The sequence below is a fragment of the Micrasema longulum genome, unplaced genomic scaffold, assembly GCF_059751315.1.
Source record: "Micrasema longulum isolate JH-2025_06_02 unplaced genomic scaffold, ASM5975131v1 h1tg001975l, whole genome shotgun sequence".
Lineage (NCBI taxonomy): Eukaryota > Metazoa > Arthropoda > Insecta > Trichoptera > Brachycentridae > Micrasema > Micrasema longulum.
Window position 1 is genome coordinate 22,245 of NW_028279148.1, and position 20,799 is coordinate 43,043.

Sequence of the window (20,799 nt, forward strand, 5' to 3'; positions counted from 1 at the left end):
CTTTTTTTAATTCTGTAATTGAAGATTTAACATATATATTTACTTGAAATTGTACCGACGAATAACTTCAAATTGTATGTTTTCTAGTATGTATTTTTGTTGAATTACCTTGTATGATAAAAAAATCTTAGCAATTACAAACGATAAAAAAACAAATAACTAATTGATTTTGAAAGAAACGCGTCTTTAAAACCAAAACTGACTGAATTCCGAAATTACTGCGCAAACGAAAGTTAACTCGGCAAGTTAAAGTTAGTATATGACCTTCCCTATCTAACAGCAACTAGAGAACTTTTTGAACAAACTAAACAATTAAACGTAACTGAACTCTTTAAACTAGAATCTTTAAAATTTATTCATAAATTAGCCACTGATGTAATTGTAGACGAAGAATTAAAACTTGAAAAAAATTGTAGTAAACATGAACACAATACGAGAATTTCAGAAAAATATCATATACAATCTTTTAAAACGAGAAAAGGACAATCGAGACTTATAAACCATGGACTGAAATTATACAATAAACTACCAGACAAAACTAAACAAAAGACTCAGGCAACCTTTACAAAAGATGTTAAAAATATTATTATTAACAGTAGAATTTGAATTTCAAAAGTGAAAACATTTTGTTAAATGTATGTAACCCGTAAGGGTTTATCAATAAAATTTAAATAAAAAAAAAATTTAAAAAAATTAAAAAAAATACGTAAGCACCTAATATTTCTCTTGAAATCTAAATGGATGATCATCGCCTGTTGATTGATGGTGTTACCTGTTACCTATCCTCGAGTATCCTGCGCAGATCCCGAGCCAAGTGGAAGTCTGCCGATGTCATTTTACCTACGTCAAAATAAAAGCGACGTAGTTCGTATTTTTACTTTTCGCTTGTGACGGTCTAACGCCTCTTAGTTTACAGACACTCTTACCTTCTTCCAGCATCATAATATAATACAATTCGTTTTCCACTCGAAGTGTTGGATAAAATCATACTTTACGTTTTTGTTCAATTCGACTCAGCCTCAGCAACTTAATAAGCAGAATAGGGTGGACAGAAAAGGAAACCATTTTCGGAGTGAAGATTTAGAATTCTTCGAATTGTAACCTTCAGCTCTTAAAAGACTGTGGTAAATAATTTCTTTGCACGCGGTGATGTAACATCGTGTTACCGCGGGCAAAAGACAGAATATTCTAAAGTTCAGACATTTAAAAGAAATAAAAAATAATAACCGACTGTTAAATAATTCCTTATTCATAATTTAACATGTAATTTAGCCCTGTTATAGCAAAATAAATACAAAATCATAAATACGCCCATTATCTTACGTGCGTGCGTGCATCCCCAATCACTTTCAATAACCGTCTGAATATCTTTTCTCACAAACACTGGCCACAGAACAGCGTCTCTGTTTTTTTTGTTACAAGTTTTTTTGAAATAAATATTTGTGTTCATATAATTTACCCAAGTATTTCCATTTTGGTGGGCATTTTCAACGCGTTGTAAATAACTCACTATTAGAAAATTAAAATCAAGTTGGGGTACAGTGGGGTTCGAACCTCGGACTTCTGATCCGTGAGTCCGCAACATTAGCCACGGGACCACAACCCGATTCAGCCACTTATAGCCAGTTATATTTTCGTGGTCTCTCTTAAACATATTTATTGCTGTACTGGAGTCATATTCATTCTTCGCGTAACAAAGATAAATATTTTTTGTATCCAGCATAGTTTTACAAATTTTACCTTCCAAATCCGGTGTGAAAGTGTGTATTTGAAGATTACAAAAAATACAACTTCATAATTTAAAAAAATAAGAGATAAATCAAGTATAGTATGTAGACCAGTGTGATATCACAGCCACACATGAGTTAGTATCGATCAAACATTAAATGTCGGTTATCTCTGAAACTCCAAACGTATTTTTCAGTATTCATTAAAGAACAATAACATATTAGATACCATTAATAAATTGATAGACAATGTACAAAGCAAAGCACAACTGGACCACAGCGCAAGTTGTAGAATTTTATTTGTAGAATTCTGATTTTAATAGGTAAACGTCGTTTTGCGCCGGTTCAATCTACGTCAATTTACAATTACGCCGGTTAGTGCTGGCGTGGAATTCTTCGGTCCGGCCGACACCAGACGATAATAGGCGCCGCGATTCTAATAGCAGACACACTTTTACAAGTTGTTTTATTATATTACCGTGTACGCGAGCCGCCTATTGTGTGTGTGAAATTGTTTCAGAGTTAGTTTTCGTTTTGTTTATAAGAAAAAAAAAAAGGTATGATTATATTTTTCATTTTATTATTATTAAAATTAAAAAAATATTAAAATATTTGTGGTTTATGCTATGATTCTGCGAAAAAGGAAGCAACAATCAAAGCAAATGAAATTGGATACTGTTTTCAAAAAAGTGTGAAAATTTAATTAAGTACCGACGAACTGGTGAGCTAGTATTTTTATTATAAAAAAATCATTTTTTATATTAAGAGATTATTATTTATTTTGTAAACGAATTCAAACTGTATTTATTAAATACGTTTTTAATTTATTTAGAATATATATATACTATATGTATTAAATAAATATGTTAGATTGTTCTTAGAATTTTGGCACGGAACCTAACCTTATATCTTCCATATATTTGTGTTCATTTTATACCGATTTTTTTTACGCCAGTGTCTCTCGGAACAAAACCCCGACGTAAAACGACGTTTACCTTTATATTTTTAAAAAATTGAACGATTGTTTCGTAATTAGGGCATTACAAACGAATGTCAAAAAATACGTATACTTAAATCAGTTTTTGATTCAATATTAAGTTTCTATCGAGTTTTAAGTTTTAAGTAAGATTGTAGAATTAAATAATGCGGTAAATTATTGAAACTACTGCAATAAATAAAATAACATTTTCCACTACCACAAAGTTCTGGAGTAAGATAATCGTAATAGACACGTAGTACACACAATGAAAAACACGCTTTTTACACATTTCGTTAGTTGAAGGCATTCCTAACCTTTGTCGTATTAAATAATAAGTGTACCCGCCTTTATTAAATTCGAAGATTTATTGAATTCTACCGACACCCTTTGAATGAATTTTATTTATCTGTTAAGCTATGAATTAATTTGAACCTAAAATTATCTATTGAGCAATTTCACTTTTAAACGCAAAAAAAAATAATACACGTTTAGAGCAAGATTTTGAGTGTGTCCAAATTTTTGTAGACATGGACTGGATTCAACTCCCTGGGTAGCTGTTTATATTAACATATTACAACAGAGATGAAGAACATTTAAGAGAAGGTAATATAGAAGTCTAGGCATCTACAGGGCTTATGACCTGTCAATGGCTGGTTTAAGTGGCCACTTTACACACTGTGTAACATTCACCATTCTGCCTATATGTGAACATTTATATTCCTTCAATTCTTCCATCTGTTAATGTTTGTGAAGTTAAAGAGCTGAAACCTTTATTTATACTGGTGAGATTCATCTAATTGAATTATTTCACCTACATACTAGGCAACGCCTGAAAATGTTATTTTTTCAATTTCTATACTTCTTCATGGACCAGGTAATTTATCAACAATATTTTGAGTTTGTCTAAATGTTTGTAGACAAGGACTGAATTAAACTCCCTGGGGAGGTGTTTATATTAACATATTACAACAGAGATGAAGAACATTTAAGAGCAGGTAATATAGAATTTTCAGGCGTTGCCTAGTATGTAGGTGAAATAATTCAATTAGATGAATCTCACCAGCATAAATAAAGGTTTCAGCTTTTTAACTTCACAAACATCAACAGATGGAAGAATTAAAGGAATATAGATGTTCAAATATAGGCAGAATGGTGAATGTTACACAGTGTGTAAAGTGGCCACTTAAACCAGCCATTGACAGGTCATAAGCCCTGTAGATGCATAGACTTATATATTACCTTCTCTTAAATGTTCTTCATCTCTGTTGTAATATGTTAATCACGTTTAGAGCTCCTACGGAATCAGGATATCAAATTAATTGGTTCCCAAAATGTCGGACTTGTCACAAGTTTAGTGCTGTGGAACAAGATCGGACAGGAAACCCATTAGGGAGATTTATTTTCTAGCTTAAGTCGACGGTCAAGGTTCTAAACTGTTCGGTGATATTATTTATAATCGGGGGTCGACGCCAATCTCTGAGTATTTTCAGAGAAGACGCCTCTGCTAACCGCCACTTACGGGCGTAAAATAGTATTAACGGTTATGTCTTCTTTTGCTTTACGAACTTGCGAATTCAATAATTGAGGAAGTCCGTGGCTTTTTTTAGTATTTCAAAAGATTTCCCCGATGTTTCCACAGCAATCGTCCAAATAGGATTGTCTGATGAAGGTTTTATTATATTCTGAAACGTGGCTTTGATCTAAAATAAAAACAGTTACTTATATCATCTGATTTTGGCAGAACGAATAATATTTATCCATAAATCTTTTGCTGCTGATTCGTATCTCTGTCACCTAAATATTAATTTAGGTATTAATGCCTTATGCCAATTTATAATTTTAACAGTCTGCAATTCAGAACCGGCACCTCTGCAATTATACCTGCTTTAAAAATAAACTTCTTTTTAGATAATATGTATCTTTTTTGGGTGATACCGTGTATGTTGGATTTGATCCGACGTTTCGGCTACCATTGCAGGAGCCATCTTCAGGGAAAACTGTTTGTTTTATAGAGAAATGTATGTGTTTATGTACTAGTAATTTGTACCGTGTCACAGTCAGCAGTAGGCACATTTCTAGTTTTGTAGGAAAGAATAATTATGTTTATGTACTAGTAATTTGTACTGTGTCGCAGGCGGCAGTAGGCACATTTCTGTTTAGATTTACATAATATTTGCAGTGATTGTTAATGAGGAAGTTTTTTATATTTTTTATTTGTTCAATTTTTATGCATCGTATTATCAGCGCTACGATTGTTTTTTTTTTGTACTTCTGAAATTACTCCGCGTGTGACGTCTCAAGTTTGCTTCCGCTTCTTCTCGGTCAGTTTTGTCGATTGATCCGTTGACTTCATTTACCACAACTCTCTTATCATTGGTTGATTCATATTTACACTAGTGACGTCGTTCAAAGAAGTTGTTTTTATAAAAATGTTTTTTTCGTACATTTTTCAAGAAACATCGCCGCAATAATACGGCTTAACAGTACGATTTAAATCATTAATGTTCTTTTTATTTCATTTTTAAGAAAATATTTCATGTGTCCGATTTCCCGCACGGCTGAAGATCCTCATTGAATGTTTAAAATAAGTTTTGTAGTATAAAGATAATTTATATCTACACTTTTTAATTCGGGTTCTATTTATAATATTTTTTTTATACTTTTACAATTTTTGTATTTTTTTTATATCCATCTCACATTACAAGACAAAAAGACTTGATTTATTAATTCCTTACACACTAAAAATAAAAATAAAAATTGATTTGTTAAGTATACCTTGAAAAAGAAGCTTGTGTAGGTTTATGAAGATCCTCATTGAATGTTTAAAATTAGTTTTGTATTATAAAGATAATTTATATCTACACTTTTTCAATTCGGGTTCTATTTATAATTTATTTTTTTATACTTTTACAATGTTTGTATTTTTTTTATATCCATCTCACATTACAAGACAAAAAGGCTTGATTTATTAATTCCTTACACACTAAAAATAAAATAAAAAAATGATTTATTAAGTATACCTTGAAAAAGAAGGTTGTGTAGATTTATGAAGATCCTCATTGAATGTTGAAAATTAGTTTTGTAATATTAAGATAATTTATATCTACACTTTTTTAATTCGGGTTCTATTTATAATTTTTTTTTTTTTATACTTTTACAATGTTTGTATTTTTTTTATATCCATCTCACGTTACAAGACAAAAAGACTTGATTTATTAATTCCTTACACACTAAAAATAAAAATTAAAATTGATTTGTTAAGTATACCTTGAAAAAGAAGCTCGTGTAGATTTATAATCGGTCGGTAGAAAAAAAAAGTGGTTAAAAACAAAGCTGTTTTGTTAATTTTATTATAATTAACAACCACAAAGTTAGTGCTTCAAATATACAATTTCAAGTTTTTTCTTTATTTAATCTGACACGATGTATGTCTCCTGTCTCGGCTCTGGGTGGAGATAGACTTGACTTTTATCCCGACAAATGTTGCTTTTCTCCATCGAATCTACATAGTTGTAATTTTTTCCACTGCCCAATAAAGATTTCATCCACCCAATGTCGAGATTCGCATTTAGCGCGGCGATGGATATTTTTACTGGCCATTTCCTGGCTCCGTACTAACCGAGCAGAGAGCCGACGAAATTGCAGTCAGCTGCCCACTGGTGGGTGCTATCAATCATTCTTCATGACGTCAAACTCCTCACGCCTGGAAATGATAATATTTTTACACATGATACACTCCACCACACTTCATTCATTACAAACTCAACTCGAAACGTACGCACGGTTGTTTGCGCAGCAAATTATGTCGAGATCTTTCGTCAAGCTTTTGTTTTTAAGCTTTTACGTTGCCGGTTCTTTATTACTATTATTTTATTAATTTTAAGCGATCAGCTTAAAGCTGATATGCTTAAATCTATTTTAAAGAAAGTTAGTTGTTGGCGCACTTTAACTTTTCCGAAACACATCAAGTCCATTTTTGAACCCATTGAGACTACACATTGAGATCAGCACTTGTGGCAGCTTATTTCAACCATCAACAACCCTATTCCTTAGAAAATGTTTTCGTGGATTTAGATTGAATCTCGTTTTCTCCAGCCTGAGACTGTGGCCTCGAAGACGAGCATCTTATTCAAGCTTGAACAAAGAATCTAAATTTGGGCAGCTATAGTGACTGTTAGTATCTTGTAAATCTCTATCAGGCCACCCCTTTCTCGCCGTTCCTGCAGCGTTGTGAGACCGAGAGTTTCTAGTCTCTCGACATATGGATGCCGTTTTAGGCTCGGTGACAACTTTGTAGCTCATCTTTGGACTCTTTCCAATAAGATTATCCTCAACAAAATAGGGATTCCATATCTGAAACCCGTATTCGAGAGTAGGTCTTACATAGGTTTTGTACATACATTCTTTATATGTTATTCTTTGTTTTCCTTTCCGTTCAAGGGTCAATTTTATCCATTGTTCCGACATGTGTGATGTTCAGAGTTTGCTTTTGTTTTATTTTTTGTTTGTTCATATACTGCTTCGAATTTCCCTGTCTTAAAACTTCCAAGAAAACTTTTATTGTACTTATTATTTATGATCAACTTCATCGCATAACTATTGGTGGTCATACGTAAATAATCAATTATGGCATTCAGCCACTATTTATACAAAACACATTTACGGCTTAACAGGGGGTCAGCCTAAAAAAACCTAATAGGTTAGTGGATGTGTTAACAAATGTAATTTAAAATTAACTGGAGATGCAGGTATATCGATCTCAATTATATGTCTTCCTGCAAAAAACACCACTTGCTTACTTTAGAAGATCGCCGTCTACTGTTGGACATGGGGGTGCTTCATGACATACTCAGTGGACGCCTTGATAGTCCGGCTCTTTTGTCGGAGTTATCATTAAATGTCCCCGGCTACCGCACCCGTCACACGTCGAGCTCTCTATTTCATGTGCCAGCAGTTCGTACGAACTATGCCCAGAACTCTCCACTTATACGTTTTGCTAGTGAATATAATTTGAACTTTCCCCTTATTGATCCATTTGATTGTAAAAAAATAACATTTAAAATGCGCGTCTTAAAACATACTTTTTTGTCTTATACTTAGTTTCAATAATAAAGTTTTATTTTATTTTTTTAAATTTTATCTCTTATTCTTAATATTTTATATATATTTATATTTTCGATACCTGACACCCTCATTCCAATATAACACCCACACGCCCACCCTCTCACTCACTTACACTCACACAAACACACTAGTATGTATTGTACGTGTATTTAATGTATTTCTGTGGATATCTGTCATTGGTTTTATTCTCTGTATATGTTATTTGTTATATTTTTATTACATTTATTACTGTTGATATCCCCAATAAATAATAATAAAAAAAAAATGAACAAACAAATCAAACAGCTTCTTCTCTTTCTCTCTTATCAGCCCGTTCCTCTCCACTGCTGGGTATAAGCCTCTTCCAAATGTTTCCGTGTTTTTTTCTGCCTCCACACTCAGTTTTCACCCAGGTCCCAGGAGTTCAACAATATCGTCGGTCCATCTCCTCTGCGGTCTCCTTACTTTCCTTTTATTTCCGTAGGGTCCACAATCCACCTACCAACTTCTTGTCTCGCCATGACCCGCCCACTGCCACATTTGTTTTCCCCTCTCTTTCTGCAATATCGGTCACCTTTAAACGGCGTCTTATCTATCATAATTCGGTCTCTTAAAGAGACGCCCAACATTTGTATTTCTATAGACCGCAGAGTGCACATAATTTTTGAAATTATTAAGACTAAGTGACAGGAGAGTTATAACTGATTTATTAAATTTATATAAAATAATCCATTCCATGTTTGTTGACACCCCTGCACTTTTATCACTAATTAGTTTTAATGTACCAAAAAGGACAACTCGGCAAACCTACCAATACTGTGGCAACAATACTTCGACATCATATGGTAAAAATGCAGTCATCAATAGACTTCACTCTCTAGGCAATAAGTACCAGGACATTGGTGACTCATTTCACATGAAATTTATTACATATAGAACGGCTCTTCTTCTTTATTTTATTGGTAATAGTTCTAGGTAACTATTTGTTACTTTTGTTAAAAATTTGTTTTAAACTTCTTTATTAGTGTTTTATTTTTCTTTTTTCGTTTCTTTTCTTAATTAATTTATAAGTAAAAAATATTTCTCTTTATCATTTTTTTTACATCATTATATATTTTTATACATAAACATATACTATTTACCTAAATATTAGTTTTCAATAATAATACATATATATATATATATATATATTTTGATGTTATTCAAAATTGACTTCTTAGTTATTTTTTTAACTGGTTCAAAGTATTTCTAATACCAAATTATCTTTTTTTATCGATAATTCTATAACTGGTAATATTTTATTCTTTTAAATAGTTTATATTTCTTAGACTTTCTAAATTAATAATATTGTTTTAAATGCTCTGTATTACTTATAATTATGCTTACATGTATGTATATTTAATTGTATTTGTAACTAATATGTAAAAGGCACTAAGTGCCGTTTATTTCAATAAAATAAAAAATAAAAAAATAATTTTGTGGACGCTTCTGTTATACCAGCCATGTCAAAGTATTCGTTACCCAGTGCATGCAACCGATTTAGTATATAATTATTATTAGTGTATTATACCTTTGTACTGTTGCATATCACTTACATTTAAGTATTTACGGTCAGATCCGGAAACACCGGTATCAGTACCAAAATACGTATAATATTTTACCTGGCATATTATCTTCCTGCGATGCAAGCCAAGGTTAAGGCCATTGTGTCTGCCAAAAAGAACGCATCAAAAACTTTACTAATCTTCTTAATTCCTTTTGCCAATATTTCGTACTTTGCGCTTTTTTTCGGACACAGTCCAAACTCCAAAAATGCCCCGCGTCCTATTTTGGTAGCGTTCGCGTTCGTGAATGACATTCATACGTTTTTGTCTTAAGCCTGTTGTACATTGCAGCCGCAGATATATGAAATTCGGCGATTCCAACCATATGTAATTTTAAAGTATGTTACAATAAATAATATTGTTTCAGTATTTAATGGAATGAATGTTTTGGACTATAAACTGACATACAACGAGCATATAGATAATACAGTAAATAAATCACTAAAATTACTTGGCTTCATTAACAGAATATCCTCTGATTTTACTAATGTCCGTACAAACAGAACTCTTTATAGCTCAAATGTTCGCCCTCTTCTAGAATATGCCTCCTAGAATAGTGGTCTGGTCTCCATTCTATGTCAATCGCATAAATCACATTGAATCAGGCTTTTCAAGAGATGGAAGAGTAGAAAAAGATGTTGAAAGAAGAGTGAATGCGGGCAACAAAATGAACGGAGCACTAAGCACAGTAATTTCGAATAAAAGTATGTCAATCGAAGCTAAACTGGCAGTGCACAACGGAGTTTTAGTCCCAACACTTATGTATGGAAGTGAAACATGGAACTGGCAGAGGAAGGATGAAAGCCGAGTGAACGCGGTTGAAATGCGATCTCTTAGACGAATGTGTGGGAAATCAATGCATGACAGGGTTACGAATGATGAAATCAGGCGAGAGTGTAAATCTGAGACAAGTATAATTGATAAGATTAAGAAAGGGTCTCTGAGATGGTTTGGTCACGTAGAACGAATGGACGACGAGAGAATGGTAAAACAAGTTTATATGGCAAAAATGAACGGCAACGTTAGACGAGGACGACCAAGGAAGACGTGGCATGATCAGATAAACCAAAATCTTAAGTCTGGTCGTGTCAAAAGCAGACAGAACCGAAGGGCATGTATGACAAGATGTATGAATGTGGAAGAGGCTAGGAGTGTATGCCAGGATAGACGTGTGTGGCGGTCCATTCTCTCTGCCTACCCCTACGGGGAAATGGCGTGATGGTAGTAGTAGTAGTAGTAGAATCAGTCCAACATTGCTTGCTTCGAAAAGTAGCGTGGATGCTTGGACTCTAGTCCAAGCATCCACGCTACGAGAGAGGTAATTATTCTTATGCTGATATAGAGTCAATGTTAAATATTTCTAGTCTACAAAAACGTAGAACTAATATTGACTCCATATATATGTTCGGCATACTAAATGGTATAATCGATGTTCCATCATTACTGGAAGAAGTAAAATTCAATATTCCGACTCGTAGGTTGAGAAACAATGAAGTACTGTTCATCGATCGGCATAGAACAAACTATGGCCTTAATTCTTCCATGACCCGTCTTTGTCGTATTGTTAACTCAACACAAGATCTGGACTTTTTTGGTTTAAGTTTACAACGATTTAAACGAGCACTAAATAAATAGTCCAGATCTTGTCTTGATGTCCCTTATGTTTGTCAATGTTTCTTTTCTTTGTTTAATGTTTTAAACTATCCTTTTATTATAATATTTAAACCCTATAAATTGTTTAAATAGACAATGTCCGTTAATAAATAAATAAATGAATCAGTTTCTTATAATTATGAGACTCGGAGTTCCAGTATCGATCTGATTTCTCAAAAAATTGTTAGAACTTCTTTGGTATAAAGGCAACACTCTTACATAGGACGAAAAATTCTGTAATATAATGCTAGAACCGTGGAAATGCTGTCAGAGCCTCGAGCTAAAGAGGTCACTGACTGCTTTCCTTGGTGACATTGGTCGCGGAGAGTCTGAGAGGTTGATAATAGTCCGATCTTCTACATACACAATGCATAGATTTATATAAAATTATTATACATATTTTATTAGCTCCAAAAATATTTAATGAGTTATTTCCAAATGTAAAAGACTCAAAGTGTAAAACAAATTTTAAAATAAAAATAACTGCATATATAGTGTAGAAAGAGATTTTTTGAAAAATATGTGTCAATCAAAACACGTAGTACTTTATATAATTGGTACACATATTATTTATATTTTTATGTATTTCATTGCTTTATATTTGCTTTTTATTATACTTTATTATTTATGTTTAAGTAACATGTATTATTGGCACATATATATATACTTTATATCTGTATAATAACGAATTTACTTTCTTACATTTGATTAGCTAGGCATTTATAATTAAGTAGTTTTAGTTTTTTTTAATGTTATTGTTTTATTAGTATAGGACTACTTATGCTCTAAAAGATAAAAAAATCTCCATCATAGAACAGGCCATGTAAGATGGAGACTATCATAAACAGAGAACACTCCGTTTTTATTTTATATTAATTAGTTTTATATATATTCCCTGTTATTAAATATGTATACTAATTTTATGCAATAAATTTATAAAATAAAATAAATATATAGTACTATTAAGCGTGTTGTCCGGGTGTTTATTGAAATTTATGTTGATGTAATTATTTTTATTCGTAGTATTCTTTAATAATATGGATGCTTTCACTTTCTATTTTGTTGTATCCCAAATCAACACAGGGCTCTTGGCCTCATAGAGTTAGGGATTCGTTATTATTTTTTTCGTAATATGTACCTTTATATAAATAAATAAATGAAATATTGCAGTTCAAAAAACCTTTCATATCAATATTTTACGTCCACCCTGGCAGGAATGGAACTCAGCACATCATGAATCGTAGCCGAATAAGTTAACTACCACACAACGAAGCGGACTTATCTATAATCGACTTCTATCTGGATTTTTCACCCAAAAAACAGCCATTAAGTCGAAAATTAATATCAAATGAATTACTGTGGGATCATGAATGTTTTGATTTGTTATTCAATGAATTTTGTCTTAATTCTTTCTTTTCCTTCTTTCCAGGAGTCGAAAACGGTCGTGAAGAAGTCCTCCAAGCAGTCTCAGGATATTGAGGACATTTGGGACGAACGTATCTTGAGAAGATTGGTAAAGTCGAACACATTCATAAAATGCTGCGATATATCCTATCCATCATTATTCTTTTTTGTTAAATCCTTCAAACAATCTACGTTTATCATATCGCACCCCCAGGAGTACACTATCGCAAGTCTAAATTTGGCTGTTTTGAGTTATAAATGCAGTTTAACCACACTTTTTTGTTTGCTTTTTTAGAAGAGAACACTCGCGTATCTCTGTGATTTTTTTGAGCGAGATGTACCACAAACGTTAGTGTTCTTTTAAATCAATGAGGAAGTTCGGTTATTTTTTATTATTATTTGTTAATACACCATCAAACTAAACCAATTTTAAAAATATGTATTTTCATGTATTGTGTTATCAACGCGGTGATATTTTGAAGTTTTGGGATTTTCAAATTTTGAAATTACTTCGCCTGTGACGTCACAAGTTCTCTGCGGTGCGTTGTCCCGATTGGTGGAACACTCTGTCATTGGTTAATTTCCTAAAACTAGTTAAAACGTTCAAAATAGTTCATTTACATAAAAATAATTTTCATTAATTTTTTCATACATTTTAGAGTAACTTTTGCCATAAAATTGAATGCTCTAATTTTTACCACGTGAAAAAAAATAATTTCATATCCAATTTCCCGTTGCAATGAACTTCCTCGTCGAATAAAATGTCGGCAAGATCACTATAGTACTTTGAATCGGATTGTGGTCCCGCGACTAGTGTTGCGGAGTCACGGATCAGAGGTCAGAGGTTCGAACGCAACTCTACCCCGACTTGTTTCCCATTTTATAATAGAGTTATTTACAACTCGTTGAAAATGGCCCCAAAATTTAAATATCAGGGTAAATCATAAGGCCGAGAATATTTATTTTTTCCATTTTAAAAAATTGAAGCTACGATGTTATTCTCATTATATTTTAACTGTCAAATGAGTATATGCTCCAAAAAATACTAGGCGTTATCATGTCAAGATGTAAAATAGTTTCCTTTAACTATCCTGCAAAATGGCCGGTTTTGGCATATCACAGTGTAATATAAAAGGAATATTTCGTCTTCATAAACCATTTCAATATTGGGCATAAGTTTTCTTTCAGTTTCCGATTTTCTACCTCCACAAAACAACCCTCGGACATTTTCCGATCATATTTTAGCACAGGTAGAAGCAAAATCGAATTCCCCCACCGCACTACGGAAAATAAAAGTAGGTTTCAGATCAAAGGTCACTCTTTTATTTAAAAAAAATGATAAAATTTTACGAATATAAAATAGTCTTAAAAGCTTCAAATGAAATAAATTACATAATGATATTTTCATTTTCACACAGTGAAATATTAAAAATAACATTGAAAAAATAAAAAATGGCGTTCATTTGATTATAATATGTATACAAACTAATTATTATAATATCTATGGGTTATTATTATTATTATAAAATGACAAATACTCATCAATAATATCAATAAATGATTCAATAATGAATAACAAACTAATTCGAAAATATTTTTCATAAATAGTCTACATTTGAAGCCTCCATAGATAGCGGTTTTTGGTTTTCTCACTTTGATCACTCTTTTCACAATTACTTCATGATAGGCAAATTTTGACGGCTAATTTTTATAAATGTTTTTTTTATGAATACCTAGACTACAAAACAGCATTCAATGTAAAGCATGGAGAGACGTGGGTGACTGTCAAAAGTCTCGATAAACTTTTTTAAATACTATTTTCTTGTATAATTATTTAAATGTATATATGAAGAAAAAAAATATCAGGTTTTAGTTGAGATGAACTTTTCAGATATATAATACTTAATATCTATTCCTGCAAAGTTTAATAAAAAAAAACTTTTAAAGTGGTGAAGAGAACTGATTTAAAATGGTATCCGTAAAAAATACGGTTTGTTCCATTGAAAAAAAAAGTATCATATTTACTTAATTTAAAATTCTAACTTCTAACATTATTTTAAAGTTCGACTCTCGAACTATTAAATATGTATAATTTCATATAAAAAATATGTTGAAATGTGTCAGTAGCTACATTGGTAAAAAACACTTATGATATGCCGTTGTTCTACCATTTTCCATAGTGCACCGTCCAAAGTTTTTTCCAGACTTTTATTATGACATAATACGAGTAGTTTAATCACTTTTTGTAATTTCACGCAAACCAGAATATAAGATTGACAGCTTGGGCGATTTGAGCATTTTCTCTAGTAAATCATTCGAAGTTCCAGCATTACTAGCTAGCGGCTCCTCAAATTCTTTATTCCCACGAGAACTTTTTCTTTATTTCTTGTACCTAAAAATTACTGGTCGTTGGCAATGACTCTGGTGTTAGCGAATCTTTAATAATCTACTGCGCAACCAGCGAAAATCGGCGACGGAAAATGCTGGTTGCTATTTTTGTACAAGTTGTAATTCTTTTGTGAAAGCTTAAGAAGAAGCTTTCTCGGATTTTGTACACCTATACAAAATATGTGGACATAAATATCACCCTTTATTCTGCATTTTTGCGTAATATGTATTATTTTTGCGCAAATAAAAAAAGCTCATTTTATTTACTTATTTGTTTTATTGGGTAAAAAACAGTATGTACAGAAATATTGACAGTTTCTTTGTATGTTAGTGTAGGACACTCATGCACACACCAAAAAAATATTATACTTAGGTAATACAATAATTTAAATTATGTTGATTATAACAAATGTAAAAGAAAAGAAATGAAAAAATATGTATTTAATATTAAAGTTAAATATCTGCTTCTCTCAAAATGTCTATGATTTTTTACCTAAATTTACATACATTGTCACAAAAAAATATCAGCCTCGGTAAATCTATTGTTATATTGGTCGCATATTCTAAGTATTGTAGATTATTTCAAATAGTTTGCTGACGCGTTTTCTGAGTAAAACAGAAGATTTTGTCTTGTCGGTCTAGATGGCACACGGAATGGAAGTCTTTCAAGTATGTTAGGAGAATCAATTTTATTATTTATTAATTTGTATAAAAATAACTGGTCTAACATTATTATTCGATTTTTACGAGAGTTTATTCCATTGTACTGCGTACTTTCAGCATGGTTAGAGAAGTTAATGTTTAACCGGTAGTCGACCTGCTTAAAAAAATTGTTGAACCCTTTCTAGTCTATTGATACTAACATTATAATAAGGTGACCAAATAGGAGTACAGTACTCTAGCTGGGGACGAACAAATGTTTTGTTAAGTTTTTCATATGTCTCTGCATGTTTAAATGGTTTCAATGTCCGCACAATAAGTCCGACCATTGTATACGTTTAATTTAGGACTGATTCAATATGAATATTAAACATTAGTTTCGTATCAATAATAATACCTAAATCGCGAATTTGACTATCTTTTATAGAGATCGGGGTGTTATTGAAAGAGTAAGGAAAACTGATCGTCATTTGTTTGCGAGATTTTTTAAACACACGTTATTTTTTGGTAATCACAATAAATAAATTTAGTAGAACTATTTCAAATCGATAATGATGGAAGAATGAGCAGTCATGGAAGCATAATTAATGTTTCAGTAGAAGAATAAGCGAATCATAACAACTAACATAATTTTTGATGGAGAACAATAAAAATTGACCTCTAGCAAATCCCGGTACAAAGATAAAAATGGCTGTAGTAGCCTCATTTAACTTAGTAATACGTAGTTTAAGATGTTTATTGCTGTTTTTTGTTGTTCAAGTTGGAGGAAAGTAACGACTACGAGGAAAGAAGACAAATCCGCGCCAGGCTGCGTCAGGTGATGGCAGAGCAAGAAGGTGAGCTTTTGTTTCTTTGTCAGGTTTGATTAGATTCGGTCACGTTAGTTTAGGTTAGTTTAGGTCATCAAATTAGGCCTTCATCTCTTTTAGTTAAGGTCAAAGATATATTTTTGAAATACGAAAAAAAATCTGAAAACTTAACTTCGTTGGACGAGATCCAAAATACACGGTGTCTCTTTGTCTCTGTTTGTTTTCGAATGTATCATAATATACTCACAATTTGGATGATAAATAAGTGTTTTCATATTTAAGATGTAAAACTCCGACGTCTTGTTATGTAGATCATGCTTATTTTTACTAATGAGTAAAGTAGGTACTTACTGATTGAATAGCAGTACCTCATTCATTATAACGATATCTCTTTTATTAACGTATCAATTTGTCATTCCAAATGCTGAGCTACTGAAATCTGACGGTGGTTTTGTGTATTGCAGCTTGCGCGGAGATAGTGGCCGCCGCAGCCGAGGAGGGAGGCGCCGCGGAGCCTTCTGTTAAGGGTGAGTGTCCCCCCGCTTCGGGACCGCTCCCCGCCCCTCTCATTAGCGAGGTGCACGGGGCCCTGTCCCGCCTGCAGGGGGCCCTGCGCCCCGGCCAGGGGGGGCACCTGCTGGAGCTCGTGGCGCGCCTGCAGGCGGGGCTCCTGTCGGCGGGCCGCGGCGCTCCGCCCCCCCGGACCTTTAAGCGGAGAGACAGGAAGGCGAGGCACACCGTGGGCGTGACCAAAGAGGAGCTTATCGATGCGAGGAAAGTGGTGGAAGATATGAACTTCCCGCTGCATCTTGAAACTAAAAAACAAACGGAAATTCCCGCCGAAGTTTCGCCGTACGCCCTGCAGAAACAAGCGTCTCTCGGAACTGTTCTGCAGCAGGACTGCTCCTCGCCGTCATCTCCCTTACTGTCTCCCGTCGTTAAAAATTCAACGGCTCAGCCGTTTGCGCTGCCCAATAAGAAAGACGACGATCTCAAACGTACTTTTTCTCCAAAATCGAAAATCGCTCTTCCAGAAGAACAAGTTAGTTTCCATAATGCGCCCACCGTACAGCAGCGACAAGTTCCAAATAAGCAAATGGCCCACGTTGAAGCCTCGCCGATTGTCAATACGTCTTCTAAAAAACCTATTCTTCAAGGATCTATGTCTTTAGATCGGGGTTCAGACTCTTACATGGAAGACGTCGCCAAAATTGTTCAAGATTCTCTAATAAAAGCTGCGCAAAAGAAAAATGACGACAATAAAGTTTCCTCAGAAACGAATATCATTTCTAACGAGGAACCCGAAACTATTAGAACAAACGTTGTTTTGAGACAGAAAAAACCTGTCCAAGTAGAAACGTTCACTCAGCCTAAAATGAACGGAGACCTCTCTTCAAATCGCTTTTCTGGAAGCTTTGCGAAATATAATCCTCCTCCGATCACTTCTCCCAAACAAGATTTCCCACCACCTAGACAAATTTCTAGAGTCAAGGAAATCGAACAGAAGTTAGTCAACGGAACTAATAACCTCGAACAGGCAGAACCTGTTGTTAAATCTTCAAACCGGTTTACGAATAAAAAATTCCGGATGAAACGCGCTAATACAATTGATATTCCGAAACCATTGCACTGTTATCAAGTAGATAGCGATGACGATGGTGGAGACGGAAGAAATAAAGACAACGCTGATGATATGGAGAAAGTAAAACCGAAAATCCCACAATTTAGGCCCAAAACTGATAATGATCACAAATTTTTAGCTTTTATACAGAAACACAATAATAATGATTCTAATTCCCTTTGGTCCCACAATAGTCCTAGCGGACAACGTGGAGGCTGCAACTGGAGCAGTTGCTTCGGAAGTATTAAAAATGTTTTCGAAGGCTCTACGACTGACAACAGCCGATCTTCTAGCACTTCATCTGCCAAAAAGTTCTGGAAAACATCAGACGATTCAATCAACTTTTCTAAGCCATCTAATTTTGGACCAAAACTCACCAAAAGTAGTGCTAACTATCTGAATAGTTTACATGATAGCAAAAAATATTCGAAATTCTCTCCGCATGGTGATGAAAGGGGAGAGGTTATTACAGGTTCTTTGATGGTTGCAGGACCCAAAATGATTAACGGTTTACCCGACCGAAAACTGATTAAGCCCATACCAAAACCGATCCCTGTTAATCAATTTTCTCACGCTCCTATGTCAGCCTTCAAACCACTGCCTAAGAAAACAACGGTAACATCACCAGTTACAGCTTACCCACCTCCAGCGGTGTGGTCACCTCCTTCAGTATCGGGAAAAGTGAAGAAATTGGCCAGTACAGAATTTAGCAAACCGGAACAAACTAATCAAAACATAATGAAAAATGGATTGGAAAATCATAACTATTTGGCTACAAAACCCCCAACGCAAAGATCTCCTTTGGGACCACCCGTCCCCTGGGCGTGGACAAACTCTTCTAAAGAAAATCGTATTCTCAATCTTGCTGTTAATAAGTTTGAGAAGACTCCTCATGATGAGGTCATACCACAGCCTTTGCATATACCTCCTTACAGGGAAAAGAATTTTAACCCAGTCAGCCAACAGAATGGCAATCTTCCTCCAGCCAAGAGACTTTCTTTGCCGCATGCTCTTCCTCCGCCCGGACCTTTGTCTGCGCCTAATCTCGTACAAAAGCTGGAAACTCTCAAGCAACAATTTGATAAAAATCAAGAAGAAGTAGAATTCCCCACGAAAATTGATGCTGAGCGACTTCAAATTGAATTTTATGAAAAACAAATCAGACAAAACAATAAGTTTGGAAAACCATCAGCTATTGTTCCAGCAACTAGGAGATATTCAGAACACATACCATCTTCCCAGAAGTACACGTATACTGTCACGGATTACACACCACCCAGCCCAGTTTCTACATTCGTTCCTTTAGCTCAAATTCCCGATATTGAAGAGAATAATCCGAGGCCATTGAAAAAGTTACCGGATCTAGTTCTAAATAATTTAAATCAAGACTCTTCTAAGCAATCGCCACTAGGATCACCCAATAAAAATATTTCTAACTCTATGGAATCGATTAAAGAAGAGAAATTCAGGAAATCTGTCCCGAAAACTCCCGAAAAAGATCATTCTGATACATTAAGCCAAACTGAATACAAGGCTGTAACTAAAGTGATGAAAGCACCAATTTCTCAACAGGCGGTTATTAAACCGAAAAATACTCAGGAAACATATGAAAAGAAAGACACAGCAGCCAAAAGCCTTAAGGGTGTGTTGCAAAAATTCTCCAGCCCTAAACATGACGTCATAAGTCAAATTGAAAAGAAAAAGAAAAATTCTCCCGATAAAGCTTACCCTAAACAAACGAGCAACTTGATTGAAAATAATATTCCAACAGATTATAGTTCGCGATTGCAGAAACCGAGATCTCACACGGCTCTTGTCAAACCAAATCAAGTTCCTAACTCTAACATAATCTCACATTACAATCAAGTACCTAATTCTTATAATAATTCTAATCATCTCTCTAGTCAAAACAGTAGTCAAAGAATACCGACTATCCAGTATAATAATGTATCCTCTAGAAATAACTACAGTCAATCTGTGCAGAGTCCGGAAGCAAACAGAAATCCAAATCACACTTATTATCCGGGAAAGATGAAAAACCAGGCATATTCTTCAGATTCTCTAGAAATAAATGCCAGAGGAGAAGCCATTGTTTGCTCTAAACTGCACTTTCCACCCTTGAACAACAGAGCATTTATTTCTCCGATAAATAGTTCCGGTTCTCAAACACCATCTCCAACTGCTTTGAGCAAATCAGAATCCTGGCACCAGCTGAGCCAGCAAAATGCCATGAAACCTCCCTCACCCAGATTATCATCTCCATCAAACAAAATCGTTTCCAGAGCAAAGTCAATGCACTTGTTGTCTGTTCCCAAGCAATTCGAGGCTGGCATAACAAAAGAAAAGATTAACGAGAAGAAGAAAACTGTGGAGGCATATTTCTCCGGTCAAGTATCACCGAACCAACTGTCAAAATCTTCATCCCAACATTCGCTCTATGAAAGTTGTGACGAACAACACAAACACCCGAATTATGTCCCGACTAAGTACCAGCCGAAAGCAAAAGTGAGTTCTATTAACCGCCACCCCACGATAGAGAAAATCTCAACGCAAAACTTCGGTCTGGGCCGCAGTCAGACAATGCCCCAGATGACGTACGCAGAGCTCGCACTGCTCGACGAGAGTAACGTGGAGGACGCGTTTGAAGATCTGTTCAAGTCTTCGTAGGCCTCGAAACGAGTCGCCGACATTATCATTCCCAAAAACCATCCAATAGTAGACTAGATTTGTATGGGATCATTCTCCAATAAGGATATGTTGTTTGATTTTTAATTTAAAGTGTAGGGTAGAGAAGAGATGTGTGAGGAGGTGCTGAAGAGGAAGCTCAGCGGCCAGTAGCAGCTTACAGTGA

The 20,799-nt window shown here is 34.2% G+C and overlaps 1 protein-coding gene across 5 annotated transcripts in view; it reads left to right on the forward strand.

Annotated features, from left to right (window-relative positions):
- The window catches only part of LOC148273349 (smoothelin-like protein 2), a 44,772-nt gene that overhangs the window by 14,507 nt on the left and 9,466 nt on the right, over positions 1-20,799 (forward strand). For 2 of the 5 annotated variants that reach the window (XM_088238829.1, XM_088238828.1), the window contains exons 2-4: positions 12,496-12,579; positions 16,279-16,354; positions 16,792-20,795. In XM_088238829.1, coding sequence (XP_088094955.1) covers positions 16,339-16,354; positions 16,792-20,615 — 3,840 coding nt within the window. In that variant the 5' untranslated portion in view covers positions 12,496-12,579; positions 16,279-16,338 and the 3' untranslated portion in view covers positions 20,616-20,795. Of the gene's footprint in view, positions 1-12,495; positions 12,580-16,278; positions 16,355-16,791; positions 20,796-20,799 lie in introns of those variants that run through there. The other 3 variants (XM_088238830.1, XM_088238832.1, XM_088238831.1) reach the window with 2 other exon arrangements.